At 43.8% G+C, this 22111-nt stretch overlaps 1 protein-coding gene across 1 annotated transcript in view; it reads left to right on the plus strand.

Annotated features, from left to right (window-relative positions):
- foxo6b (forkhead box O6 b) overlaps positions 1-20353 on the plus strand; it is a 45191-nt gene extending 24838 nt beyond the window's left edge. The window contains exon 2 of the mRNA XM_085149697.1: positions 16143-20353. Coding sequence (XP_085005823.1) covers positions 16143-17831 — 1689 coding nt within the window. The 3' untranslated portion in view covers positions 17832-20353. The remainder of the gene's footprint in view (positions 1-16142) is intronic.
- Positions 20354-22111: the final 1758 nt, after the last annotated feature.

The raw sequence follows: 22111 nt of genomic DNA on the forward strand, positions 1-22111 counted from the left end.
ACACACCAACACACCAACACACCAACACACCAACACACCAACATACCAACACACCAACACACCAACACACAAACACACAAACACAACGGTTGGAAAAGAATCCAGTTCAACTCTTGAACCTATTTTCTTTTGTCCTTCAGACGTACATCCAGCTCCAGCCATGACTAAAAGGAAGCCTGGTTACAAACAAGCCTGGTTGTGTTTGAATGAACAGGATGGTTTGAGACTTTGTTAGCTGTGGTGGGAGCAGCGAAGCCAAATATCAGAGGAAACACTTGGATGTACAGCAGGAAAAACTTCAAGCCTCTAATGAAGTTTCTCGTCTGCACTTTGAAAGACTGAAAGCTCCGCTTTACTCCACCCCTCAGTTACCAACTTGACCCCCCTCCTCCCTTCACTCACACACACACACACATGTGCAGATACTCAAAGACACACAAAAAACACACATTGCAGCATCCCCATTAGCAATTCATGAGCGGCGTCTCATTAGACTTTAAGTTTTACCATAGGCCTCTGAAGTATATGGCTGGAGCAGTTATTAATATTTCATAGTCTCCCATGGAGGAACTAAAAACAAAGTCGACCCGCTTCCGCTACAAAGTGAGTCGCGCGCCTCGTTTCTTCCTTTCTTTCCACTTCTCGTTCACCCCCTCTTTCCCCCGTTTGTTAGACCGTCTCTCTCTTCCCCTCTGCTTGCCGTTCGCTCCTCCGCCGTCGCTTTCTACCTTGCTCGCTTCCGATCCTTCTCTGCCACACAGACCTTAACTCAAACTGACTTAATTGGGCTGTCTTTGTTCTGGGAAATGTGGGCATACCTTCCCCAGCAGAGAGAGAAAAGAGAAGTCGAAAGTGAAGAGGAGGTGGAGAACGACAGGCGAAGGGAGGGGAAGCGATGTAGGATAAACCTGGGTCGCTCTACAAATAACCCGTGTGCCCTGCTCGGGGTGAGGGGGACTCGGGGGTCGGGAGGTGGGGTGGGTAGGGGTGTGACAGAGATGTGTGTGTGTGTGTGTGTGTGTGTGTGTGTGTGTAGACAAAGATGGGGAGGGGAGTCTCAAGGGTTCACGGGTTGTCTGTCAGACTGGCAGACAGGAGTTCTGCCCCCGAAACTAACCCATGCATGAATAAGTCAATAAAACTGTGTGTGTGTGTGTCTGTGTGTGTGTGTGTCTGTGTGTGTCTGTGTGTGTGTGTGTGTGTCTGTGTGTGTGTCTCTCTGTGTGTCTGTGTGTGTGGGGGTATTGGTGAGAGTCAGTAAAGAGAAGAGGATCAGATGATGATGAGGCTTCTGGTTTCCCAGCATCTGTGACAAAGAGACAGACGCCGCGCTGACAATGAGAAACAGGCTGAGAGGCTCACACACTTCAGCACGTCGCTGGGACAGTTACAGCATGTCTGGATGTTGTGTGGAAGTTTGTGGGAATATGTTGCACATGTGTAAGGATTCTGCAGCGCTCTCAAACTGAGACCATAAATCCACCACTTACATGTTTTAATGCTTCTTTTTCCAAGACAAAATAAATCAAATGAGTTGATTTTGCTCATAAAAATCAGTCAAAAGTTCATTTATTTGTATTTATCTGCATTTGCATTTCCAAATGCGCTTGTTGAACAAACCTCTTGCTAAGGTTTGCTCACAGTTAGTGTTCGGTCTCTACAGGTACAGCTATTTCTTTAGAAGCTGACTTTGTCCCCTCACTTTTTGTCAGATTACACATATATAGCTATAATTTGTTACATTTAAAAATGTAAACATGTCTCTTGGGCATTTTTGTTGTTGCAGGTAGTTTCATGGAGTCCATCCTGGTAGGTTTGGTGTAAAATGTACCGATACTAGTACATTTTACAGTATCGGTACCGATACTGTACCGATACTGATACCAGTACCGATACCGATACTGGTATCGGGTATCGGGGCCGATACTGTAAAATGTGTGAGTACTCATACTCGTAAAAGTTAACCGATACTAACTTATTTCATTAGTCAGAGGGTGGCTTGTCATTTCTGTTGTAGTTTTTTAGATTGGCCACTAGGGGGACATCCCGTGCTAAACAGGCACAGGGTTAGGCGAGAGAGACTGGCAGCTCCAGATAAAAAGAGAAACTGGAGGCTGCTGTAGCTAGGCTAAACAAAATGTCAGCAGTGTGGAACAGCCAACTTTAACTCAGGTTTTGGAAAAGCGATGAAAAATGTCAAGAGAAAATCCACGGGCAGTTAAAATAACAGAGGCTCGACTCATTTTATCGCTCTGGATGACCAGCCAATGCCGGTCGTGGAAAACATAGGATTGCACCGTCTTCTCAGCATACTCGAGCCGCGATGTGAAATATAATAAATAAACAGAAGTGTTTATTTATTATTCTGAAAGCTCGAGACAGTGCCAATAGTTCAGTGATATTTTGTTAAATTACAATGTGGAGACTCTGCAATAATTTAACAGAAGTGCTGATTTTTCACTTGAAATTTTTTTGTGGTCATTTTTAGTAAGATTTTATTTTTTATCGGCAGAGAATAAAATAAAACCTGTCTTCCAATTCATTGCATTTGTATGTGTGTGTGTGGTAGAAGTATCATTTTTTGTACTCTGTATCAGCAAGTACTCAGATCCAAGTATCGGTATCGTATCGGTTTGAAAAAATTGGTATCGTTGCATCCCTAGTTTGGTGTAATCTTGATGACAAACAAACAGCGAACTGTTCAGGCTCTGAAGCTTCACACAGAAACGTCTCTTCCCTGATCTAAAGCAAACTAACACTAAAACTAAGGACTGTAGCAGCACTGCAGCGTGGGGAGCCTGTAAGGCTCTGGGTGTTAATATATGGTGGCTGCTGCAGTTCTCGTTCCCCGGGCACACATGTATTCCTCAAAGTGACAAACCAGTCCTGCGCAATGAAAAGAATGATTTAATAAGAAAAAGAAAAGAGATGTGCTGGCGGGAGAGGGAGGAGGGGGAGAGAAACAGAGGATGGAAACAATTCCCTGTCCTTGAAAACCAATAAGGCTAATTTGAATTTGAGACTGAGGACTTCTTCTCTCGTCTTTGACCTCGTACGACCTCCTCGTCGCCCTTTTCCTGCACTCCCCAATCAGTTTAATCTCTCTCTGCTCATCCCTCACACATGCTCTCCCTCTCTCCATCCGTCGCTCGTTACAGCACACTCTCACAAAAGCAGATTTTCCATGATGGATGGGCTCTGTGGAAAAGCTCTGTCCGAGCTCCACGCCGGGAGGCGGGCAGTTCACCTGGGGACACGTGTGACATTAGGTGGAAGCTGAAGGAGGGGCTGCAAAGTGTTGTTGTCGTTCTCAGTGCTTAGATCGAGGTGTGTTTTAGCCACGCAGCGACCTGTTAGCCATGGGGGCACAGCTGCATCCTCATGGCCCCCCAGGCTCTCCCTCCTTCTCTTTTCCCTCTGCATTAATGCAACGGCCTCTTTGGTTCTCCAACGTGTCGCAGCCTCACGGGCATCTTTGCAGGCTCTCTCACATCTTCACCATAACCCCCTCCAGCCTTTCTCTTCACTCCCTTCTGCCCTCACTTTTTCTTCCCTGTCTCTCTCTCTCTGTCTACGATGGTCGAGTCTCCTGGGTAGGAGACAGTTGGCAGGATGCGAGCTTGCTACCATGGAAACAGGAACCCTCCCTCTCCCTCAGGTCTCCTTAGCAACTAGTAGCTTGGCATTGTAGTAATGAGCCGTCCCAGCATGCCATGCTTGCGGAGCGCGAGATGTGTGTGCGTTTGTGTGCGCGTGTCGGTGTGGCTTTGTGTTTGCAGGGGGGAGATTCACGCAGTCAGAGTGCTGTGATGTCAACTGATGAAGCAGAATGACAACTTTTGTAAAGTCTGACGACACGTTCGTCGTCTTTCCCCACATCTCTTCAATTTCCTGCCACGAAGGAGAAATGGATGACCTGGTTATTCTTTCAGTCAACACATATTTTAGTGTGATTTTTCCCCTTTAAAATTGAAATATTTCCACAGAGTGTGTCTGACAGGAGACGTGCTCACTGGAGAGTGTGACAGTGTGAACTGGGAAAAAATCTTATCTGGTGGGTTTGAATCTGAATTTAAAGGACTAATTGAATCAAACTCTACTGTCAGGTACTTATTATATATAGTTATTTTATTATTATTTATTATTATTATATAGAATTATGGAGTTATTACAATTCATGCACATTTACTCACTAAGTAATCAGCATGTACACGTCTACATGATCATATTGGCTGTTTGCTGATGTGAAAAGAAATATATATATATATTATATTTATATATATATTATAATATATAATAATTATTATATATAATTATATATATAATAATTATTATATATATATAATAATTATTATATATATATATATATATAATTATTATATATATATATATATATTTTATATATATATATATATATATATATATATATATACTGAACACATGCACGACTTTTCATTGTTTCATTCTTCTGTTCTCACTAAGTGTTCGGTTAGCTTTAAGCTACTGGAAGGTTTAAAAAACAACAAACAAACTGCATTTGTAGGTCAGCAGACAAACATCATAGAAGCAGCTAACCGCTAACTTATGGCGAGGGGGCGGGATTAAATATACGTAGCTGAATCAGAACAGGTGAAGCCAGATTGAACCTTGTGTATTGTTTACATGATTGAAATAAATGAACAACCAAACAACAACATGTTGTGCATCACAGGACGCTGTATGAATGTAACTGTGGGCCATAATGAGTGCACGAGTGTCCCTGTGGCTGAGCGTCAGAATAACTGCTGTCATTGATCCATCCTGTATCAAAGCATGAACATCGGCCTGTTTACTGGTGATGCCGTGTAGCACTGCTGGGACTGAGATGAGTGTGTGATTTCAGGTGATTTGGTCTCATAGATGAAACTTTTAGAGCAGGCTTGGTGTTATTTACGGTCTAATGCTCATTTATTTGTTGATCAGGCACACATAACAGTTTTTCTTTGCTATTTTCTCTCTCCTTGGCTGCTGATGTGACAGGCCTCTGATCCACAGAAAGCCCAGCCTGCACATAAAGGATGGTTATAGCTATAATGCCCGGGGCTTACGGGGTGAAGTCCATCTTAATGCACAGCCTCTGTGTTTGTTGGACGAGGGTTTAGTCCACCTACAGTCAGCAGAGTTTCTTACACCATCTCGTACAGAGTACTACATTTATTTGTTAGACTTGTTTTATATAAAGAGATATCTTTATGCTCCTGGCTGCACTAACACTGTGAGCAGGACTCGTACGTCATTGTCAGGTGTAATATAATAAAGCTAACGTCACTGAATAGGAAGAAGTGCAACAAAAGGGCAACTGGCCGTTATTGTGGTGATGTTGGTGAAGCAGTTAATGTTGTGTGTTGGGCTTTGAATATTCAACGACACCTTCGATTGTTCAGAGAAATGATGAATATTCAGTATAAAGTATGTGACACTCATGGTCACGATCAAGTGGCTTTTCAGCGCCACTTTGGATCGAATCAGACGTCTCCAAAGCTCATCACCTCCTCATACGAGTTTGTTACTCAAGGCTACAATATTGTGTTTCTCACACTCTGGATGAAAGGCGGTGAAAGCGTATGGCGGGGTCCTCCATCTTTGTTTCTTCAAGTCGATCTTTTTTCCCCATTAGCCTGAATCAGCTCTCCACTGTGGGTCAGCACACCTGCTGAGCGCTGGGAGGAGGCGCTCTCCTGAGACCTGATTGCAGGTGTGATCAGTTTATCAGCTCCTCCTTTGGCTCTCGTAGGCGTCACGAGGTTACACCTGGTGTGTTTCAGGGGGGGAGGAGTCAGCTGTGGAGGTGATGTGCTCTTGTTACTATCATGTGGGGCGTTTTCATTCTTTGTATCAATTTTTCCTCATTTTTGTCACAAACAAAACTCATGAAATCTGTAATGATAATGAAACTTTAGGATAATGAAACCAGAAAAGGATCCAGTCATATGTGTTTGATTGAAGTGATTCCCCCAAAATACAAACATTTAAAAAGTGATCAGTATAAAAATGTATGCGCTGCAGAGCTGAGATACACTGGGCAAAAAAGTATTTAAAAAGTATTTTACAGTTTTGTTCTGTTCTTCTAGAACATCATTAAATTCACATAAATAGACTGATTTCACATTTAGAATAGATTAGAATAGAATAGAATAGAATAGAATAGAATAATCCTTTAATTGTCCCACAAGGGGAAATTTGGTTGTAACAGCAGCCAAAAAGACAAATATACAATCAAACAGGACACAGGACACGGAACAGAAACATACACAATTTTTCTTACATATTTACATTAAGGACAATGGTTACTATAAACAGAGAGTACTGTACAGTTATTAAATTAAATAAAAATAATTACAGGTAAGAGGCAAACCAGGTTGTAGTGCGAATTGGTTAATTAACTAACTTATTGCAGTTACAGCACTGATGTAAAATTGATGTAAAATTGATGTAAAATTGATGTAAAATTGATGCACATTTCAAATGTAAATTAACGTAAAATCACTGTAAATGTAATAAACATCATTTTCTTGTTTGTTAAACGTATCTGTACATGAGCATATTTAGATTGTTAAAATAATTCACAAATGCATCATAATTTCACAAATATCTGTCCGTTATTTTAAAGATCGAACTGTTAAATTCACATGTGATGCTGTGGAAAAATATATAAAGTTTTTTTTACATCAAATAATAATAATAATTATTACTGTTGTTTAGGGCCATCGTGGCTCAAAGAGTTGGGAGTTCATCTTGTAATCAGAAGGTTGCCGGTTCGAGCCCCGGCTCGGACAGTCTCGGTCGTTGTGTCCTTGAGCAACACTTCACCTGCTGGTGATGTCAGAGGGGAAATGTAAAGCGCTTTGAGGGTCTCAAAAAGGGCGATATGAATGCAATCCATTATTATTTAAGTTAACTGTATATTTCTGTACATTTAAGTATTATGATTCATATTGCCGCATTCATTGACTTTGTTTACAGGTAATTTCATTGTTTAATCACATTAAATTGTTCCTAATTTAATGTTTAAAAGCACATGAAAAAGGCAAAATCCCATGTAAAATTAGGGCAACAAGCTGTATTGTCGTTACTGAAAATAACCGTATTTTTATGAGAAAGTTATTTTCTGTTATTTTCTGTTATTTTCTGTTATTATTTTGGCTGCTGGGATATAACTCTTCTTTTAGGATTTTTTTGTACGGTGTAGCTCTCCTTATATGATGTCTAAACTATCAAAAGAGCATTTTAGAGCAGAAAGATGACTCCTACAGTGCTTTATGTAAATGTAAACTCGCTGGTTTTGCGCCCTGTGATGTCAGGACGGCCAACAGGAAGGAAGCGCCACTGTGGCTGCATCAGTCTGTACAGCGCTGGCTCCGGCCCATGAACTGGGCATCTCTGGCACGCAGGGAGGATTTTCTGATCCCCTGCCCCGCTTTCAGATGCTCGTTAATCTGCCCGCTCTATTTTTATCTGCCCTCTCCTCTCGCCCCCGGGCTCTCCGCCTTCACTCGGCTCCTTATGTCCTTCTGCAGAGGGAGAGCCTCAGCAGGCCGGCAGCTCCAATTAGAGGCCTCTTCGCTGGGAATTGGGCTTGCTGTCCGCCCCCAGTCCCTCAGGCTCTTTTCTTGTCTACCTTTTCTCAGGTTAGTCCCTTCTCTCCCAGTGTACCCCACCCCCTACCAGACCCCTCTAGAGCTTGTGGAGCTCCACAGGGAGTGAGGGGGAGTGAAAGGCCTTCTGTCGCCTGAGGACTGGCTCTAGTCCCTCGGCTGCACTTTCAGAAGAAGCTAACTGCTGCACCTTTCAGGCGGTCTCAGCACAACTGCAGGAGACACTAACTCTGATCCAATTGTCACAGCCACAACAGGAACATCGGAAACTGCTGCTAGCAGTGTAAACACTGTAGTGCATCCTGAGCACAGAGAGAGATTCTTGTTTGATGGGCTGCTCACATCATGACCCAAAGAACATGCCCGATGAGACAGACGTGTATAAATGAAAAGCTTGCTTTGTTTCCAGCTCCTGTATTAAAACCTTTCTTAACTGTTGTTTGCATCGTCTACGTTCAACGAGGTGGTTCTTCCACACACACTTCAATGATCTCCTATGTGATGTTTCTCATGCACTAATCTGCATTCTAGCTCTCTGCTCTGTGCTGCACAACCACGCATTGTCTTACACGTTAAAGTTGCACTGGTCTCTCTGACCTGTTATTTTCCTGCAGTCAAGAAAAAAGAGGGAAGAATGGCATCTCTTTTCCCAGCTTAGCTCCCACCCAAACTCAGCTTGCTCACACCTTCTCCAACCCCATTAATCCCTCAGCCTCCCACTTCTTTATTTCCCTTCAAAGAGACAAGCACAGCCCGTGACATCAGTCACAGGAAGTGAATCTTTAGCGTTGACTAATTTCCATCGATTGCCTCCAGACAGGCTTAGCACACAAGAGCCATTCCTACACAGAGCCTGGCTGCTCTCATTTAAGTCTCCCCGCCTGCAGAAAACGCTTCACAATGAACGCAGTCTGTGCTTTTATCTTTTTCCCCACTCCTGCTTATTATCAAATAAATGCGCGGCATAGAGAGATACCCATTGACAGGACCGTGCATAATGACTCCTGGCTGTGTGAAATGGATTAATAAATAATGGTTGAGCAAACGGCTTTGCCTCGTCCTGCTCCTTCTCAACACGGCGCGTAGAACAACCCACTGCTGGACCATGTCTAATGGGACACTGCATGAAATGTAAAATGCAACAGTCTGCATGAACGCGCTGTGGGATGCATTATAAATTAGAGGTAGGCTTCTTAAAATGTGTGGACTATCAAATCCACTGCACGACGTTCTGTTCAATCCTCTTCAAGAGGCGTTCTGTCCTGCGAGGACGGCGAGGTAAAAGCAAAAAGGTCCAGAAGCTGGACTCGTCTGTGTTCCCTCGTCTCGCCGCAGCTGAAGCTAAATCTAGGGATGCTACGATACCAATTTTTTCAAACCGATACGATACCGATACTTGGATCTGAGTACTTGCCGATACAGAGTACAAAAAACGATACTTCTACCACACACACACACACACACACACAAATGCAATGAATTGGAAGACAAGTTTTATTATATTCTCTGCCGATAAAAAATAAAATCTTAATAAAAATGACCACAAAAAAATTTCAAGTGAAAAATCAGCACTTCTGTTAAATTATTGCAGAGTCTCCACATTGTAATTTAACAAAATAATAATTATTATTATATAAATAATAAAATATAAAAAATTATAAAATAAATAATAAATAAAATAATAATTGCCCCCCTAGTGGCCAATCTAAAAAACTACAATAGAAATGACAATCTATCTGTATCGATATCGATACCGATACCGATATCGATACCGATACCGATATCGATATCGATGCCAGTATCGGTATCGGTATCGGTGCATCCCTAGGTAAATCAGTTTCCTGTTTGCTGTCACGCGCATACCCACGGTTCACATCCTGCACACGGTCGAGCCTGCAAACAGCAAAGGCCTCCTTGTTTTTAAAGCATCCATCCCCTGTCACCGACACATTGCTTCATTAACACTCTTGGCTTTGGGAATATTGACAGCTTTTCAAAGTGGCAGAGAGTAAAAGTGCTCGCGCTGCCTATGCTGCACCAACGGGGCTTAAAAGAGACCAACCCGAGGCTGCCACTGTACCCGTGCGCCGGAGTAATAAGTCTGTCTGAGACACGGGGTGAAAAGGTCTCAATCTCCTTAACGCTAGATTAAGGAGCAGCTTGATCAAGGCGTCTTAAGTGCTTCATTATGGAATCAGGATCAATAGCCACTAAGAAGAATTGAGCTAGGAGCTTCGCTAGGTAGAGCTGATTGAATAGAGGCTAATGACTTCTCAGAAGCCTTTTATAGCAGAGGAATGGCTCATACTGTAGGTGCTGCCTGTGGTACTTGTGTTAAATCACACACGGCTCACGTTTCAGTAGCAGCGAATCACCAGCACAGACTTTTATTAGCAGGGAGACGCTAACGTGGGCTCTGGAGAAAAACATGTTTTCTACCAGGAGCAGCGACAAACAGCACGGGGTCAATCCGGATGTGTTTGGAAGACCCGCGAAAACCTGTGCTTGTTTTTCTCGACTCCCAATAACCGTCTGACCAATTATGTCTATCAATGGTGCGCCCACCCTCAGTCGCCATGATCCGACCAATCCCCACCCTGTCTCTGTGGTTTCAGGGTGAAACCCAGCTGAGGAGTGCCCAGAATTAACCAGGATTAGCCCTGGATTGTTAGGGATTACTCAGGCTGGAGAGGGATTAAGTATGATTGCCAGTTTAGAGTGGGGTGGGGGCGCCTTGTGCAAGTCTGTGCCCACGCACGGCGAGGCGAACGAGTTGTGAAACACCGTACGTATGGTGGCGTTTACATGTGTGGCATCTAATGTTGTTGTTGATCAATTTATAACACCTTTACAAAACGCAGCTGCGCTTCAGAGAGAGGACGACCGAACAAAAGGACGACACGAGAGAGGAAAAATAAAGAAATTACAGTAGATTGAAGATAATAATAACAATTGTAGCCAGATAATGAAATTACAGGCCCCGGGGAGCAGACATGTAAAAGGTTTCCCTCGCTCCAACTTATGAGCAAGACCGAGTGAGAGAAGAGACACAAATCGCCTGCGTGTCTTACAGATGTATTGCATCACTTTGCTTCTCATTTTGCTCTCTTCTGTTCTTCTGGCGTCTTTTCCTGACTTTCTCCATATTAACACTTTTTTTATATTAAGTTTGATTTAAAACAATGAGAACAACATCAAAAATATATATTTAAAATATAAAGATGCAAAAGCAACGTGGAGAGTCCACATCACCAGCTTTACAAATCAGAACTTTGTCTCTGACGCCAGTTCATCATCAAAAACAATGCAGTTTAATGAAGGACTCAGCATCCATTTGAATGACAGTAATGCTGAGAGGCCTCATTTAATGTGCCACACTTGCAAACCACAAATGCTGGTGGGTTGGCTTTAATAACAGATCTAAAGCACGGACAGAGTTAACGTGCAAAGAGATGTTTAAATATGTTTGTTCTTTGTGTGCTGCTACTTTCTGTTCCACAGAGCTAACAAGGCTTTTCTCTATACGCACGTATAGCTTCATTGATAGAAATATTAGAAAGGCAACAAGAGGGAGGAGAGCAGAATGGGTTGAGTCATTTGCGTTGCTACGCTACACAAACTGGATAATTTGCAATACATGTAATTAGTGTTAGCTAGCTCACCCAGAATGAAGAAGGACAAGGCGGTTGAAATAATAATAATCAAGAAAATTAGCCATTGCTCTGTTATTGCTGAGCAATGGCTGTTATTGCTTCAGCTGCATGCTGACATACTCAGCATGCAGCTGAAGACGACGCATGCTTTCTGAGCATTCAAAATGCGATTTGCAGGAAAAAATGTAGGTGCATAGCAGACAAAACAGCAGCAGCATGACATGACCTGCTGCAGTCTGAGAGCATCATCTGATCTGCTGCACTAGACTTAGACTGCAGGGACGACATCGTCTGCACGCTCACTGTGGAAGCCAAACAGTAGCTACAGTTTGATTTGTTCAGAATGGGATGCACTGATCAGCCTGTTTAAACAGACGTATAATGTCCTCTGCTACTGTTGCATCATGGGAAACGTACTGTTAAAGCTTGGTTTGCACTGTGAAGCAAAGGTAGACCACATCAGTTTCTTCTGCTTCAGTTCTGTCTGTTGTCGTTCCATCTTAAATACAACAGTCACAGAAATCGTAGACGAGACTTTTCGAAACATTAATGGACAAAACAAGTCTGATCCAGAGTCACTGACTAACATATCTCTGATCTGTAGCACATGTTCCCCTCATGTTAATGTTTTCATGCTGTATGTGAAGTTTGAACTACTTCATCTTTTCTGTAAGTTAATCTCACAGAGAGAAATATGAAGTACTTGTTTGGAACTGTGTTTTTAACGGGGAAACAACAGGACATCTGTGCACGCACAGATTTGTGTGTCTATGGACCATTAGCTAACAACTGGACTGATATTCCCTGACTCAGTGAAGGAAGTGCCAGGATCAGACTCAGTATTTAGGTAGAACATACAGCTGTGCTACAGTGCACTCCCTGTAGAGGAGCAGGGTGGAGATGAGGACACATTCAGTTATTGTTCTCTCTGCAGCCGTCCATCTCCGTCAGCATTAGCAGAAAGGCAGAGACAGAGCAAAGGGAGCGGGCTCCTCCACGTCAGATCAGTCTTATTGGCAGCTTAATATAAACACAGCTATGGCCCACATAAGCCTGGGAATCTATTTTTACTTGTTTTTATTCTCGCCAAAGGCTACACTTGAGGATTTCACCCCAGCTACAGAGATGTGATGACCATTATAACCTGCAGACTGTCCAAAGTCCCAGTGTAGTGTGGTCAAAGACATGTCTGACATTAAACACATTGGACAGCTAGTCCCACAGAGACAGGAGCCTTTGGTGTCAAGGAGAGGTGTTGGACCCAAAATGCTTGTTGGGTTTGTCTCTATTATCGTAGGGTCTACCTTACGATATAAAGGGCTTTGAGGAGATTTGGTGCTGTATAGATAGTAGGGGTGGGGGGAAAATGGATACTGTGTAGCATGGTGATATTTTGTTTGCTAATAATGTATCGATACAGGGACAGCAGAAATGGATATTTTGTTACAAAAAGGTTTTTGTGCTCTGACTTCAGAGCATGTTGATCCTTTTTCTGAGCAAGAATCCTGACATTCCTTCACTGTCCAAATGTGACAGTTTACTTATTTTAATTTAAGACATGTTTTATTTTAATTAAGTTTAAAACTTTTTTATTTAATGTAAAATTATATTTTGTTTTAATTTACTTTCAAATTCTTCAGTTGCTGAAGGGGCTGCATAGTTTTCATAAACTGCATAGTTCAGAATAGCTATAATTGTACCAGATGGTTGATTCAGTTAAGTTGGACTAGACTGTAATACAAACCGTTCAGTTTGTCAACAATCAAACTGAAATGAGAGAAAGACTGAGTGTGAGACTTTGATATTAGAGAAAATGAATATTGATAAAGTTTACCTTTATGTACAGAATCTGAATATCGCAAAATATTTTAAAAATTGCAATAATATCGTATCGTGTGTTAAGTATTGTGATAATATCGTATCGTGGGATGTATGGTGATTCCCACCTCTAGTAGATAAAGTGAAATTAAATTGACACCATGCTAAAAATATATCTCAAATTGTTCTAATTTGTGCGATGAGACCACCGGTTTATGATGAGAGTTTCTGTTACACTTTATAAAGATTAAAGGGAAATGCTGCTGAGAAAAGTCCTTCAGTTATTTAGCTCACACTGATTTAAACATAAATACCAATAAATGAATCAGTGCTGCACGTTTCAACAGCACAACAAACAGCAGAGTGATCATACGGCTGAGTTATCACCATTAGACCACCGCTGCACCTTAGGGGAAATCATTTACAGGACAGCCTTAGCTCTGTGCACATGATAAAATGATGATTGAATATAAAAAAATGATCAACCTGATACTTTATTATCTATTATCCTGTGTGCAAGTATTGATGAACAGAACATACACACTTCTTTATTTGAGGTTTCATTTGACACAAAAAAGTCTAAACTTGAAAATGCAGGCAGTGTGGTGCAAGAAGCTGAAGTAAGTTTACATAATTGTTCATTTCAGGATTTAACTCTTTGTGCTGCTATTGTTTCAGAATGAATGACAATCAGGAATCATTATATGTAAGCAGCCACATGAACGGGAACAGCAGTCGGCTGTTGTGGCATAATTGTTGCTCTTGTAGGTGCACAGAAGCCCCTCCCCCACCACACACACACACACACACACACTCACACACACACACACACACACACACACACACACACACACACACACACACACACACACACACTAATCACAGCTTGGTACAGGTAGTCAGGCTTTGGGACTGCTGGTGATTGAGCCTCCCTGGTGGATTGGAGCAGGAATCTGACAGACTCAGATAAAAGGCTGTTTGGAGTTGCCTGCAGCATCAAACAGCATCAGCCTCCTCCCCCCACTTCTCCTCCTTACCATCACCTCCCCTCTCTTCACTACGCCTCTTTTGGTTTACTCTGTTGCCATGGCTACGCTCAGCCGGAGCCGTCATGTTGCCGAGGAACCTGTCAGGGCGCCGCTCTCAGATCACCTGATGCGGGTCGCCTCCACCGGTGGCCTCTTTCACACGGTGTCATCGTTCAATTTGGCTTTGATTAAGTCTGCTCTCCATAGCGAGCTGCGGCGCAGGAGTGCAGTCGCTCTATTTCTTTGGTAAATGTTGAGCTCGTGCAATTTTGTTGACCTGGTGTTTTGGAGAGAACACTTTGAAACGGCAGGAAAAAAACCATAAATACAGCTCTCGTAGCCAATTTCCACATCTGTGAAGAGTCTAGTCACGGCAGCGTGATGTGAGTGGAGGATAGGTAAGCATTACCTGTTAGGAGTCATGCCGTGGGGATGGGTGGGCTCTTCTGCATGAATGAAAACAGACTGATCCCAAACTCACATACACCTGAATTCTTCCTGTGAGAAACCCATTACCTGCCGCTCTGGATGCTGTGCTTTTCATAATGTGCTGTCCAATTTGCAGCCAGTTAACTGTGTGTGTGCTATACATATGCTGAATCTATAGACAGCACTGAATATTTAGCCTTAGGTTTGTTTCTGGTTGATATTTGCTTTTACATGCAAATATATGCATGTATGAATAAATGAGTGAGTGAATGATAGAGGAGAGGTGGTAGCCGAAGTTTTGCGAGATGATGGGAGGATAGATAGAGAATAAGAGAGGGAGAGAAAATGAGCAATGTCAGGATCTAGAGAGGCTGGGACACAGATAGGGAGATGAATGGGGCTGAGAGCAGGAAAATTGGACAGGGGACGGGGAGTGAATGAAGATAGAGAACGGCTCGAGATATCAGGAGACAGAGATTGTGAGCTATGTGCAGGTAATAAACAAGGCAGAAATAGATAGATATCTCCTGAGAGGAAAAAGAAAAGTGTGTGATTGCGGGCATTGGGGTAGATGTTTGCAGGAATTGTTGCTCCCAAAAGACCCAAAAACCAAAGGGAAGAAAGAGAGGGCAGAAAAGGAAAACTGGAACGAGTGTGAATAATGACACAAGCCGGAAAGATTTGGATGAACATGCTGTACTTAGTCTTACTTGGCCAGCTGAGATGATGTGTATCCCTGCTAAGCTCTCCTTTAGGCAGGCTTAGATCTCATCAACTCACTCCAGGTTGGCACCAGTTTCAAATGCTGCTGCAGAGCTCTGGATTAACTATACAGCTGTCACTCAGACACTTAAACAGGGGTCTGGAGAGGCTTATTGCACACTCCCCCCCACCCCACAGCCCTCCACACCCACCCACAGTCACTGCATCCGTCTCCATTTCAAGCGACTTGCAGAAGGACTTCATTATAAAGCTGTGGTCACCTACGGCCGTGCTAATTGTGCCATGATTTTTAAAAGAGGTCAGATGAGCAGGTCCCTCCCGTCCTCCCACTTACTTCCACTCTAACTTATTCCAGGCCTCTGTAGTAGTGTTTCTTTTTTTACTCTGGTGCTCTTCCACAGCACCTCGTGCCAAATCCCCCGCCTCCCCCTCTTCTTCTCTGGCTGGATCTCAGGCTTTCATATTTGGAGGCCCTGCAATCGATACGGGCTGTCTGTGATTGGGTTGCCTTGTGTGATTCATTTCTGTAACCTTGGTGATGGTTTGATGTAGAGGCTGCACCCATGTCCATATTATGACTCACTGAGCGCGTGTGGAGAGGAGAGGCAGGTCAAGGGAGATATTGATTGGCCCTTCACTTTCCCTGCCCTCTTCGCTCACCCCTCCATCTGCTTTTTCTTTATCCATCTTTTTTCTCACTCGCAGTGCTGCCTCGATAGTTTCGCCGAAATAATTCGAAATGACTTTGTTTTCTCAAGAAATGATTATTTAACCCTAAATGTTCCCTTGGGCGTTAACATTTATCAATTTTCTTCTCTCTCTCTCTGCCTTTCTCCTATTTTTCTTTCTTGTTGCAGAATTCTATCAGGCACAATCTGTCGCTGCACAGTCGCTTCATCCGGGTGCAAAATGAAGGGACGGGGAAGAGTTCCTGGTGGATGCTCAACCCAGAAGGCGGGAAGATGGGAAAGGGGCCGAGGCGACGTGCATCTATAGACAATGGCACCCGCTACCTGAAGACGAAGGGTCGCATCAGCCGGAAGAGAGCAGGGGCCATGGGGCTCCAACGAGGACAAGGTCAGGCAGCTGGACCAGCGATGCAAGGCTCCCCAGAGCACGGCAGTCCAGCGGCGAAAGGAGGTGTGGGCATAGGTGGAGAGGAGTACGATACTTGGACAGACCTCCATTCCCGCACGTCATCTTCTGGCTCCACGTTGAGCGGCTGCCTATCTCCAATCCTAGCTGAGGCCGAGGCTGATGAACCAGAGGAGGGTGGGCTTTCCAATTCAGCCTCCCCAAGAATATACCCAAGCCCCACTAGCACGCGTTCCCCAGCCTTGGGCACTGGAGGCCACTGTCCCACGGTGGAGTTGCCACAGCTGACTGACCTAACTGGGGCTATCAGTCTAGATGAGAGTGGCTACCCCCAGCCACCACAAATTAAATGCAATGGTTATCCCTATGTGCCTGGACCCAAGGCAGAGGGCTCCTACTGTGCGCCAATGTACGGACAGCCTTCTATGGGCATGCTGCGCCACCACACTCCCATGGAGACCATCCAGGAGAACAAGCCAGTCAGCTTCCAGCGCCCAGTGAGGGGCTATTCAGAGAACAATGCCCTGCAGAGTTTGCTCACTGGAGGTCCTCGATATTGCAACAAAGACACAATCCTGAGCCAAGGACGGGAACCACACACATTAATGACACAGGGAACCAATGGCATTCACAGCCAGCACAACCACAATCAGAATCGCAGCCACAATCAGAACCACAGCCAAGAGCATGCTCGCAATGCAAGTCTACACAATGACCAGAACACAACTCACCATCAGAACCACAATCAGGGTCACAAACACCAAGCCTGCCTCGACTACGCACGCAGTCACAAGCCCCACCCGGCTCACGACTACGGCTCGAGTCACGATCACAATCACAGTAAAGTAAATCCTAGCCATGATCACAACCCTCACTCCACGCAGAGTCACATGCACAACCACAATCCCCACAACCCTCATAACCCTATGCATAGCGGGCCTCACCATCAGGCTCTTTCCCCGAGAGTGAGCACTGACATCCTGCAGCCCTACAGTCTCAAGACCTCTAACCACTATGGACCCCGTCCCCACCTCCCGACATCCCCTTCTCTGCCCCCGAACCCTGCTGGCGTCATGGGTGTTCCCCAGGACCCCTGCCGCCTGGCATCCGCACCTCACCCTCGTCATCAGCCTTACCCTGGAGCTCACCATCAGGGCATGACTGACTCCTGGCATGGGTTCTACCCCAACAATCACCAGTCAGGGAATGCTGGTTACCAACAAAACTCCCAGAGTAGAATGGCTGCTGACCTGGAGATGGAGAATGTCCCTAATAGTCTAGACTGTGATGTGGACTCTATCCTGCTCAGTGATTTTATGAATACAGAAAACATGGACTTCAACTTTGACGGTTCTCTGTCCCAGGGAGTGGGGATGGGGATGGGCATGAGTCTAGGGGCGTTTGCATGTCCCCCACCTTCACACAGCAACCAGAGCTGGGTGCCAGGGTGAACTTACGCCCATACATACAGACTCGTGACCAGAAAGCTCATTCCCTGGGCGGGGCTGCTGTTTGGCTGTAGCCTTGGACTGACTGACTGACTGTGATTCTGTATCATCATTTTGTTTTCTGGGGACTCCCCACACTCCGATGTTGTGCTCTTTCTCTTTCTTAAAAGCCTTCTGTCTCCATATCGAACCTTCCCCCAGTTAGCACAGTGCTAAAGCAACCCCCCCCCCCCCCCCACGCCTTTTTTATATTTTTATTCTCTATTCCCAAGCTCATTCTGCCTGTCCCTAAGCTTCCAAGCACTTTATATCCATCTTTTCATACAACTGCAGTAACACAGAGACCAGGCAAAGTCATGTTGTGTGTTGGCTTAACTTTAATGTATGCAATCCACTTTACAGTATTAAAGGAGGCGTTGTTCTTGACTTGAGAACGTGATCAAACAGCTGCATAAATGTCTTCAGTGTGGAGGTGCTCTCAAATCGGGGGTTAAAAGTCAAGGGAAGGCTTTGAAGTTTAAAGAAAAAAGGTTTTTAGAAGAAGAGGGAAATTGCAGGTATAGAAAAGGGGAACTCCAGAACTCCACAACGGTGTTTCGTTTCAGGCACAGGAGGACAGGAGGACAACGCTCAGCACTGAAATGCAACGTCCCTTCTTTAATCTCCAAAGTAATGCCAGAGTGATGCATCACTATTGCAAATCTAATGCGCCACTCTGTAGTTTTTCAACCTCCCCCTTTCTCTTCAACTCTGGACACATTGGCTTAATGTGTTTTGGCAAAAGTGATGATTAAACTCACTCTGCACTAAACGGGGGAGGGATTGAAATGGGTGATTTTTGAGGGCGGGGGTGGGGTGGCATTGAGGGGGGATGATAGGAGAGAAGAAATGCAAATATTCCCTCTGTGTCTCTTCTTCTCCATTTAGTGGATTTATGTAGCTTTCCCCATAATGAAATAAGCAACGATCACGGCCTGCTGTGCATCCTGAGGGGCTCTCTGATTGGCCTGAGCCTCATCGCCTCGGCGTGGCACCTTCACCGACTGACCCGAGAATAGCTTAGCGAGCAAGTGTGGTCAGGCCAGCATGTTGATGGAGCTGCTGTCCTCAGACCCCAGGTAACCTTGTGTAATTCACTAACACCCAGGTTCAAGCCCACTATGTGCTTTTACTCCTGTGAATTGCTCACTGATGAACACCGTCAGCAGATTACTATTTGGTGCTATCTCTTCTTCCCAGGCTCCCTCCTATCACGCCGCCCCATCCCGAGGTTACTCGGAGGGTAAACAAGAGTAATTAACCGCCAAACAAGATGGATGATTTATGCAAGTGTGTGTATTCGCTCATTGGCACAAAGTCATAATTCTCTCCACCTCCCACAAAGCACAAGCAGGGCGTATTTTGAGAGGTGGTACCCAGCGACGAGGTAGAGCGGCTGGCAAACGGTATGCTCGCAATGTCCTTCAAGAATCCTCTTTACAAGACTCCCATCCCGGCCATAGCGTTACTTTGCTGTTGTCTTTTCTCGTGCTTGTTCTGTGATCGTGCAGTTGTCTGTCCTGTTTCGGTACAGCGTGGATAGGAGCTTTTGTGTGCATTTTATTTTCTTTGTTCGCAGTGGGGAAAACAGGCAAAGGGTGGCAATTGCCAGCCCTCGTGCTAGCAACTATCCCCTTCAAGATAGAGAGAATAGGGACAAGAGAGGGAAGGAAGGTAGATGGATATCAAGAGATGCTAAGAGGGAGGAAAAGAGCTGAATGAGTAGGTAGGATCTCTACGACCGTAAGAGATTTTCTAGCTTGGAATTGGCTGTTTCAATCAGGCCAAATGTCAAGTGCTACTCAGCTAGCTCCAGCGAGCTTTGACCAGAAAGCCACTTCTCCCTGGTGATCAAGGACAATGACGGGTATTTCCATGCACATTTCTTTTGATTTTTTCATTCCTTTTCAGGAGTTAAGATAGCCCATTGTTGTAATTCAACTGTAATTTGTTCTCTGGCCTGTGTGCAATTGTGTCAAGCTTGTCGTGGGTGTGCGAGCGTGTATCACAGTGATGTACAAGAACTGATTAAGGGAATATTATTGAGAAATAACTTGCCATGGTATTGTCTATGCCTGGCTGAGTGCACCAGATAATATATACAGTTTATATTTATTGGTTAGGGAGCTGGGTCTACGGAGGACCAGACCCCTCACTTCTCTGTTTCCTTGATGACGAAGAAGTAGAAAGCTATTTCAGTTTGACGACGTTTCGTTATGTACATAATCTATATTGACAAAATTGTATTATAATTTTTTTGCAAATATCAATTTCTTTTCTAAAATGATGTATCTGCTCTTCTGGTGACTGTAAAATAAAAAACAACAGCAAATACAACCCTTTTTGTTTTGTGTCTCTGTGATTCGATTGGACTAGTTTGACGTATTTAGTTCTAGTTGGTGTTCATGCTTTTCCAAGATTAAAAAAATAAAATATAAAGTCATATAAGATCAAGAGTAATTCACTGGCTGGAGATTTTTGATGATGCCAACTAGGGATGGGTATCGTTTATGTTTTATTTGATACCGGTGCCAAACCGGTACTTTTGAAACGGTGCCGGTGCTTAAACGGTGCTCGAACCGGTGCTTAAAGAATGGAGAACACAAACTTTGTCCAAAAACCTCTCATGTTTAACTGTTTTCCACTTTTTCTTTGGTCATTTTAGCCTTTTTGTCCAGGGTGAAGGGAGTATCTGCCATCAAACAAGAAGACAGCCGCATGTAGCTATGATGGTGTTTGCTAGTTCACCTTACATGCATTAATGTAATAACGTGGTTAGCCTACTCAACGTAAATTACACACGAACAACATGAAGCTACTCATGCAGAGAAGAACGGCTGCTGCTGCATCATCATCCTCATCATTTCTGCTACACTGGCAGGGCTAGGGGCCAGGACTCTCCTCTTCGTGTTTGTGGGGGATGTTGCTAACTCCGGGTCCGATAACAGGCACCACATCTGCAGTAGATGTGCTCGGTGTGAGGTCTCGCAGCAAGCTATCAAATACGGCGCATTTTTCGGCTTTTAAAAAAAATGCTATGTGTCGCCAGGTGTTTCATCGGATTTCAGGAGTTACCTCCTTTCCACAGTATCACCTTAAAGCACTTGTTGCAGCTGCTGAGTTTGCATCTTTTGCTGTGAAGTATAGCCAGACTTTGACGCTTCGCCTTGGGCATTTTTAATCTGTAGCTCTGCTCTAAAAGAACGTACGTACCTGGACCCGCCTACTATCCCCGGAAACGTAAAATGATTGGCTAGAATTCAAAGTGTATCACATCTCAGGAAAAAAAAGCACCGAAATGTGCGCTGCTTTTCGGTCTGGTTACTACCGTTTATGTCAGAACCGGTGCCATAATGGCACCGGATACCGGTACCCATCCCTAATGCCAACAGAACTCATATAGGAAAATCAAATTTCAGTGACTAACTGTGAATATTAACAATGTTAATACTAATAATGCAATATTAATATTATCAAGTCAACAAATAATTATGCAAAGATAACAGAAATTATAATGCTATAAATAATTCAGTATGTTTGAGGAATTTCTAGGTGATTATTTTGTTTTCAATAAAACAAGCTGACAAAAATAAAGAACCTCTTTTGACTCTGATTGATCCAAATAGTCAAAAATGTTATAGTGAAAGTGTATAAATGAAGGTGAATGTATGAATGGTAACTGTGATGACTCCCACTTTGGATTCCTTTGAAGTTACAAAATTAGCATTTTGGGTTTTCTGGAGCTAGAAATGACCTTAGAGTGACGAAAGAAAGTTTAAAGCACCTGAAGCACAAATTCTTCATTTCATTTCAATTTTATTTATTTAGCGCCATACACAACAGTTTTCTCAAGGCACAAATATAATATGAAAACATGTTACTACAAAAGATGTTCACGTGATATTAAAATATGACAAATTAACGTCAATAAAACAAAAAGCGCAACTAAAAAGCGCGTTGCATCGTGCCGTGCATTATTAATGATGCACGCTGTTTAAAAAATTAATGACAAAACCTTATCTGAAGACGGGTGACCTCCACAAGCTGAGAAACATTGAGCGTTTCCCAGGCCAGCTGATGATCAGGTCTCCGGGCTTCCTCCCAGGAGGACATGGCTGGAACACCCACGAGGTGCCTGCCTCCAGTGTTACTGGAAGACAGAATAACTGTCTAGTTGTACACCATGTTTCTACGCTTTCTAGGTCAGAGCACAAAAACCTTGGTTTTACCACATAATACAGCCT

This window comes from Neolamprologus multifasciatus, chromosome 22 (assembly GCF_963576455.1).
Source record: "Neolamprologus multifasciatus chromosome 22, fNeoMul1.2, whole genome shotgun sequence".
In the NCBI taxonomy this organism is placed as follows: domain Eukaryota; kingdom Metazoa; phylum Chordata; class Actinopteri; order Cichliformes; family Cichlidae; genus Neolamprologus; species Neolamprologus multifasciatus.